Below are 8,674 nucleotides of genomic sequence, written 5' to 3' on the forward strand. Positions count from 1 at the left end.
AGGTTACTGCAATCACATGTGCCAAAATGTTTTTCTATATTTCTATCTATAGGTATTATATGTGGTTAAAATGGAAATGAAACATCTGTACGGCGCATAAACAGAAATATGAGCTAATTTTGACATTCTTCACTTTATGTCGTTTCATTACCTTCATAACTTTTCAGAAAAGGGAATTAAATGTGGCCGCAGCAGAAAAATGTAGTCATTAACAGAAATTCAAAGCAACAACAGTGACGCGGAAAATCATTAGAGTAACCAAGGCTCGCAATACAGTCTCATATCAGTCACTGTTAGATAGAAATGCGCAAAAAAAAAAAACACAGGACACAGCAAACTCCCATCCCGGGAATCCGTTGTCTGTGCAAAAATTAAACTGTCACGCCCAAAAGAGTACTAATAGACCGTCCTTCGGACACGTAAACGACAAAAGGTGAGCACCTTCCCTTTGTGTGGTTTGTCTGGCTCCCCAAGCAACCAATGACGCCTTATTACGCCTGTCCCTGTCATTTTAGCATCACGTGACAAAAACCAATATAGCCCGAATAACAGCGATGTGGCACGACTGCAACTTGCGACACACCATCTGCAGCTAGACATACTGATTATCCCTCTATACTAATTGAGTTCAGCGTAGAAGAAATTACCGAAGGCTTTCTCGTTTTCTTGTTGGCATGTTACAAAGAATACCATGAAATTTATTCCAGGGGCCAGAACAGTGACTGTACAGGTAATTTTTTGTTTTCGTTCTTTTCCAGCGTATTAATGGGATAAAAAATTAATTTGACCATACACCCACCTCTACAGTTAGACGGACGTTGGTATGCATTAGGTTGGATATGCAGCTGTCGCTGTTTGGTCAGTATAGCAATACCGCCTACAAGCTGTCGTTGCAAGTTCTTGCAATACTACAGCGGCTGCCTGAGCTTCGGAAGGGTCACATGTACATGGTGCTCGAAGGACCCTACAACGCTAGAAATAATTTTCTCATTTGCGAGGTTTGCCATTTCTTTTTGCGCATTACGGCTCGGAACCCGCAGCAAAAGCAAAGAAAGGTAAATATACCGCGGACGAGTGCCTGACTAATTGCTCTTTCCAAATCTTTATGATTTTTTAGCCGATATCATTTCAGCTTTGCACAGCCCACACTAAAGGAAAATAATTTGATTCTTATTTATGAACCCTGGTCTGTCATGTTTACGACTCTGTTTAGACGCATGAACTCTCTCGTGAAATCACTGTATACTCTCGCAGGAGAGCCCTCGGACTCAGAAGACGTCCTCTTTTAAAATAGCGACATACATTACAAGTAACGAAAAAACGAAAGAGTAACTCATACACTTTCTTTTTCTTAGCTAGTATTGCCATTAAGACGTTTGTGTTTAAGTGATTAGATATTGTGTTTAGTACGACAGTTATGAGTGATACGAGAACGTCTACTTCAACGGATTGTCTGCCCACAGTGATGAATACAGGGAAGGTTCACAGCAGCGCTTGCTCTTTCCACCGCTTCTTTTATTTTTGTTTGTTTTGTCAGTCATGTTCCGATTCTAAGAAAATTATCCTGGACACCAGACCCACTTTAAAAAAATGGAACATTAGTCTGTTCTCCAGATTATTCCCTTCCATTCAACTGTTTGATTTAAGTGAGCAAAGCATGGCTACATAGAAATGCGAAAATTTCAAATTTTAAATAAATTGGAAGCACTCAGCCGCGTAACGCGATAACCGCTTGGTCAATAATATTAATAATAATAATAATATTAATAATAATAATAATAATAATAATAATAATAAATCATTCTTATTACTAACCCAATTGTTATAATAACCCAATCCAGTTGATGTATGGGGTGAGAAAACAAGCGACAGGCCACTTGACTAAGTTCTCAGCCCCCAATTACATCAGGCAGAGAAAGTGGTGGCGACAGAATACTTATAATGGTCACAGTAACTCACTTTAGTTACACAAATATATGAACGCACATATAATAGAGACATTTAAAATGGAAGCAGTACAGGTTGTGTAATCTTGATGAGCTTTGTGCAAATATGACAAAAGAGAACAGTAAAAACAGAATAGAAAAGAGGCACAGAGCATGGCAACACATTGCATGATACACATAAGGGGGTAAATGCTCATTCTGTGCTTTAACAGTTAGAATTAATTGAAAATTCTCGAAGCTGTGCTTGTGTAATGTTTGTAATTTCAATGCCCGCAAAATGGAGCTTGTTTAATTGTAACGGTAACGGATAAGAGACTCTTTGCACACCATAATTTGTTCTTGTGTGAGGAAGTACCCAAAGAGGCTGATTATGCCCAGCGGTGGTGGTCTAGTGGCTAAGGTACTCGGCTGTTGACGCGCAGGTGGCGGGATCAAATCCCGGCTGCGGCGGCTGCATTTTCCATGGAGGCGGAAATGTTGTAGGCCCGTGTGCTCAGATTTGGGTGCACGTTGAAAAACCTCAGGTGGTCGGAATTTCCGGAGCACTCCACTACGGCGTCTCTCATAATCATATGATGGTTTCGGGACGTTAAACCCCTCGTATCAATCAATCAATCAATCAATCAATCAAAAAGGCTGATTATAATGTTTGTAGTGTGAGTTGTAAGATTGAATATCAGCTAACTCTGATAATGTTCACAAACGTCTTTTTTGTTCAATCTTACAGTATCGCTGCAGCTTATATTTGTATAAGTTGAAAGCGCTAATAATGGTGTATTAAATAAACAAATGATGAATGTTATGTCTGTATGGAAAATTATAAATTAAACGAATGATTTTATCATGTAGTACAGAAACTTTTTTCAGATTACTTTGTTTTTTCACGGCCCATACTAATGCACACATTATGAACAAAATCCGTCGCATTTAGGCAAAAGGAAACTTAATTTTGGCCTCTATATATACGAGGCAATTTTTTGGGGGGGGAGGGGGAGGGAGGGGATACTCAATCTTTTTCTGTCCTCTTTCCGACCCCTATTCGCTCATTCCTTCGCATAGTAGCAATGTGGTTACCATTATCGAATAAACCTCCCTGCCTTTCTTTTTCATCTATTTCTCTCTCCCTCTCTTTTATTTAGAGCCACCTACTTTCGAAGAAAAGTTTAGAATAGAGGCAACTTAGAAAGAACTAGTTGATAGCGTTTATTATCTTTGATTTGTTGTTTGCTAAATACCGTTTACGTTTGGGATTAGAATATATCTGCCAAAGACGCTTAGCGCAGTCTTCGTATCAGCAAATGGTTCTTTCAATGTGTGTGAGTAATCTCTAATGCAGCTTCTGTGCCTTTGACGCATCAGTTGATGAAGGTATACAGCCGCGGAGTACTTTTACGCAAAGAGCACTTTTTTGACGTATTAAATAGATACCCCCCTCCACCCAGCTCGTAGCCAATAGGAGCCTTGGCACATCCATTTGATCTCAGCCCCCATCTGCTTCGTCCTTGTGAGCTTAAGACGAAAAGCTTGTCGACTGTGGTTTTGTGCCACTTTCACAACAGTTTTTGCCTTCCGAATATGCATGTAAGACAGCGGTACTTGCAACCACTGCGGCAACGAGTAGACAAATCAGCACGCTCTTCATCACTGCCCTCGCTACAGCACGCACAGGCCGCAGCTCAACAGCATGTGGGCACACCCTGAAGACAGGCCCTTGCCGAAATAGACAGTATTAGAATGCTGTTCTAAAGTGTCTTCGAACCATCAATCTATCAAGGCTTGAGTGGAATTCTCACGTGGCAGCAGCCTACTGGGCTGTTCAGAATACTCCAAATCCTCACTTTTTCGTCTCTTTCTTTATTTTTGCACGCCTCCTCTTCATCACCGCTTCTCTTCTAGTCTTTCTTTTCCTTCCTCTTCTCCCTAACGTAGAGTAGCAAACAGAATGTTTCAGTTCCGGCTGAGACCAAATCAGATAAGTGATACTCTAAAGAAATGAAGAAAGGACATGATGCCGTATACATCTCAAAGTCTGAACCCACTTCGGGTTTAATTATTCATTGTTTATTAGGGGTAAAATAAAGACATTGCGTATATCAAATGCGACTCTTCAACAAAACGATGTCCCGGACAGAGTGAGCTGGAACGACAACCGAATGGTGCAGCTATGTTTAACGCCATTTAGAGTTATGTATGACGAACAATGGCAACGCCCAAACCAGCAGTAGAAGTGCGGTCAACATGGCGATTCCCTCATTTAAATCGTTACAATTACGCAATTTCGCGTGACGTTCGCGCCGTCGTCATAATTTTAGGACACCTCGCCGGGAGATTCAGCCGCGTTTCGTATAGCCGCTTACGGAAGGTAAGTCGCGATAAACGCTGCAAACACAACCTTAATGGGGAGGAGCGTGTGGAATCATCAGGATGTCGGAAGGTCATGGCAGGCGCTAAGCGTTCTTGAGCCTCATGGAAGTAGTTCGCAGCAGGCGTCATCAGTGATCATTACGCCAGAAGTGTTGCCATTCACAACCATCACTTGCTCTTGAACTAATGTGCTGTTTGAGGAACCATATAAAAATAAGGAGCCATGAAACACGGGTGAAATGTTTAACTTTTCGCTGATGACAGAAACCGGGGCGCGAAAAATATCTAGCCAAACAAAAGAGCAAATAAAGAGACTTGTGTTGACGATTTAGAATCTACGAGAATAAGGAAGAATACACCGGCGTAATAACCGTATGTCTACTTAGTTACATAAAAAATGTAGTCAGATTGCTATATTTTATCAGCAGCAACTCACTTTGCAAAAGCAATAATCACTTCGTTATGCCACAGTACTTAAGCCAAAGCGAATTATATTCAGTGTACAGGGTAATCTTGACGCTCCATGGCTATGCATCGTAGTTATTTCTTCTTCCGTTTTGCTCTTTCACGAGCCACGAAAACTGAACTGAATGCAGTTTCTTCCTTGCTCGCGCAACGCGCTCTTCACGGTTTTCAGACAAGCGTACTATCTACGAATTAGGTCATAGCCAAATTTACCTACTGCCTGTCAGGGCTAAAACCGTGGCGTCGAGATCGCACAGGAAAAGGCTAAAGATTTTCCTCCCGACGAGACGGGAACAGAGGTCTGTAGTAACACGATAAATCGGTCAGTGTGCTCAGCCCAAAGGGTGGGACCGTCGTCTTTCTACCAGACACACGCGTACCTTGACAGCTCCGTTTTTTTTTCTCTTTTTTTTCTAACGAGTGCTGAGCCACCGAAGCACCCCTCTCAGTTCCTCACGTGTCACGATGCACCAGCGCCTCCGTTCCCTGCGCCCAATCAAGGCTTGCGTGGAACTTCCACAATGCCGACACTGTAACATCTGACAGCCTCTAGCGAACGCACCTTTCATCCTTGTTTCGTACAAAGAAGGCGGGCTGGGCTGTCTGGAAAGAAGGAGTGGAAGCCTCGTGACTGTGCGCTTATTTTTTCTGGCCCCCAAACGGCTCATAAAACTTCGGACCTGTGCACTGCGCGGACCGGGTATGAACGTTCCCGGTGCTTTCTCATACGGTACTGCCATCGCTATAGATAGAGAGTTATGGCCAAAATAGGAAGATCTGGCGCTTCGACGCGGCGATGCGCGATGCGTCGCCAGTTGAATCACTTTGTGTAGAAGAAGGCGAAAGTCCTCCCGTGAGCAGCGTGCTTTTGTGATCTTGCAGGTCTTCAACCGAGGTACGTATAGTGCCACCTTCCTTCTGCCACTCAACCTGGACTGCGTGCGATGGCGGCTAGCAAAACATTGTCTACACTGTTCTTCGCTGATGATACCAGCCGCACGTGGCTGCCGAAGCGCGACCATCGGACAGAAGGTTGGCCGCTTACAGGCAATCCGCTGCCAGTCCTCACAATCACGGCGGCGTACGTGTACTTCGTCAAGGTGGCCGGTCCCCGCTGGATGTCTCGCCGCAAGCCTTTCGACCTGAAGGCCTGCATCCTGGTTTACAACCTGTTGGCTTCCCTGCTCAGCGCCTTCTTTCTGTGCCGCTTCGCGAAGCTCGCCTACTTGGATCTGGGCTACACATTTCTGCAGGGCCTCGACACGGTCGACACACCGGCGAGCCGCGAGATTGTACGTTTGTCCTGGTGGTTCTACATATTCAAGCTGTGCGAGCTCACCGACACTGTGTTTTTTGTGCTTCGCAAGAAGAACCAGCAAATCAGCACGCTCCACGTAGTGCACCACGTGATCGTCTCCTGGAACATGTGGTTGGACGTGACGTACGGCGCCCAGTCGCACGAGATGTTCATCAGTTGCCTGAACTCTTTTGTGCACGTATTTATGTACACGTACTACTTCCTCGCGGCGCTTGGACCCGCCTACAAGCGGCTACTTTGGTGGAAGAAGTATATGACGCTGATGCAGATTTCACAATTTGTCCTTTTGCTTGTGCACGCCATTGGCATGGTGTTCTCCAAGGGAAACTACTTGGGACTCTTCGTGTGGCTCGAGGCAGCGCAGGCGATCTTGTTCTTCGTGTGGTTTATGCTCTTTTATATTCAGGCCTACACAAAGAAGAAAGTTTAGCTCCATCATTTTTTTGAAAGTAAAAAAAGGCCTTTTATTTCTTCAAGTCTTTTGGATTTGAACTAGCTGCGTGGTCTAGCTTGAAGGTAACGTGTCGAAATTTTTCTCAAAAGTGTTTAACTTAATTTTTATCTTCAAATAAGTAATGTTTGAAGACATTGACATTGTGTCGTTTGCTTACATTCTTATGTAATGTCCTGTGAAATGTAGTTTAGCGATTTACATATTAGGTATTCAAGAGAATTATGTGGACGAAGAAGTGCTTCTTCATGTGACAAACATATTGATTAATCAAAACTTATATGCTTCTATGCTTGAACATAGCAACTATCTGAAACGTAAAGCTTAACTTCACTGCGTTACGATGACGTTAGTACAAGATCCAAAATACTTTATCTCACGTAAAGCATTGTCACCCGGGAACCGATGTCGGTTGTCACCTGGATGTGTTTCAACAGCGTTAGCCTGTTTGTGAAGATAATGGTATAGAATGAAACGCTATGCAATGCAGATTTTTTTTCTTTTCTCCTTATCAATCCCGCTTTTACCCATTCCTCATTGAAGGATAGCCAGGCAGATTGTTTAACCTTGTTAAGGATCGTACTTTTCTTCTATAGTGCTCTCCATCCTACTCCGTATTCTTTGAAGGTTTTCCCTGCATATGTTCTAACTTGCCATAGATAGTCAAACAGACAGCTAAGCGGGTGACGGCCATCTTGAGTTTCATTTCAATTATCACACAGCTGTAAAAATAGACAGCGTCGCGAATTTCCCAGCAATAACAAAGCAATACAGGCTAACTGGCTTTGAAAACAAGTCGGCGACTGACCGGAATCCTTATATTCTGCCTGTATGGATGTCTGACCACAACTAGACGTTTTCTTGTGCGCTAAACGTAAGCGACACTCAATTCTTACTGTGTTGCTGTTTAAGCTCGAGTCAAGCACGGTGGCGACAGGAAATACTCAGGTGGGTATGCATCACTGTAATTTGGCAAGTTTCATTACTGATTGTAACAGGTGCGATTGAAATTGTAACTATCTCCAACTTTACAATAACAAAGTGAAATAATTGAATTTAACATGTGTAATTTGAATGCAGCGATCAGCAGCCCCAGTTGGTTAATATTTAGGAAAAAAAATGGCAGCATATCCACGGAGTGACTGATGGGGAGTGGGTCGAAGCATTCGTCCGTCCATTCGTTCTTGCTTCCGTCCGTTCCTGCTTACGACTGTGTAACCGTCCATGCATCCATCCACCCGTCCGTGCGTGCGTCTGTTCGTGCGTCCGTCCCTGCGTTCGTCCATGCATCCGCGCCTGCGTCCGTTCATGCGTCCATCCATGCATCTGTCTGTGTGTCCGTTCGTCCATCTATTCAGCACTCCAAGTACCACCATCTCGCATCTTTTCATCATATATTCTCCATATAGAAGCACCGCCATCCAGCGGACATTTCAAGGACTAAACGGGAGGTGGCACATGCACACTTACGGCTTGCGCTTCGGGTTTACTTCCCACCTTTAACCACCTCGAGTTCATGGTATATACCAGTTCACTGTAATCATGGCTATGCGGCCCAACGCTCGCTTAACCTTTCTAAAACCAAGGAGGTTACACCCAGCGAGTATAACGTAGCAACCCTTTTTTGTCAGATCGTGCTCAATGTACATGCCAATAGCTGCTAATGGGGCTCGCAGCGTGCGCGTTACCTAAAAGCCGAATGCTCCTGTCTCTCATTCCCCCTTAGCAGCCATTAACATGTGCATTGAGCACTATCTTTTACTGTCAACAACGCACAGAAGAAATCTCTCACCGGAACCACCTTAAAGGTCAAAATTGTAAGGACCGCTATTTCGGGTATGTGCAACTGGTGGTTACGTACTACGAGGGACGCACAAGCCACGCCATAAGGAGCTTCGCCCCTAAAAGTACAGGCTCACCCACAGCTGTGTCGCTTGCACTTTATACAGAATTGGAACTCGCAACGGCGTGAGATGCAGACTGTATATCTTATACCATGCCATTGACCCTCCCTGTAGAGAAGTTTAATCGTGGAAGTAATTCGTGCGTAAAATCTTACGCAGAAGCAAGCACACAAACACACAAGATCTACAGAATTACCGTGAAGTTATCACAAATGAAGTTTTATTT

The 8,674-nt window shown here is 43.8% G+C and overlaps 1 protein-coding gene across 1 annotated transcript; it reads left to right on the forward strand.

Moving 5' to 3' along the window:
• Nucleotides 1-873: 873 nt before the first annotated feature.
• Nucleotides 874-7,656, forward strand: LOC119169369 (very long chain fatty acid elongase AAEL008004). The gene is made up of 2 exons (XM_037420468.2): nucleotides 874-1,055; nucleotides 5,658-7,656. Exon 2 carries the CDS (start codon nucleotides 5,720-5,722, stop codon nucleotides 6,521-6,523), a length of 804 nt encoding a protein of 267 aa, XP_037276365.2. The 5' UTR covers nucleotides 874-1,055; nucleotides 5,658-5,719; the 3' UTR covers nucleotides 6,524-7,656.
• Nucleotides 7,657-8,674: the final 1,018 nt, after the last annotated feature.

This window comes from Rhipicephalus microplus, chromosome 2, assembly GCF_043290135.1.
Source record: "Rhipicephalus microplus isolate Deutch F79 chromosome 2, USDA_Rmic, whole genome shotgun sequence".
Classification (NCBI taxonomy): domain Eukaryota; kingdom Metazoa; phylum Arthropoda; class Arachnida; order Ixodida; family Ixodidae; genus Rhipicephalus; species Rhipicephalus microplus.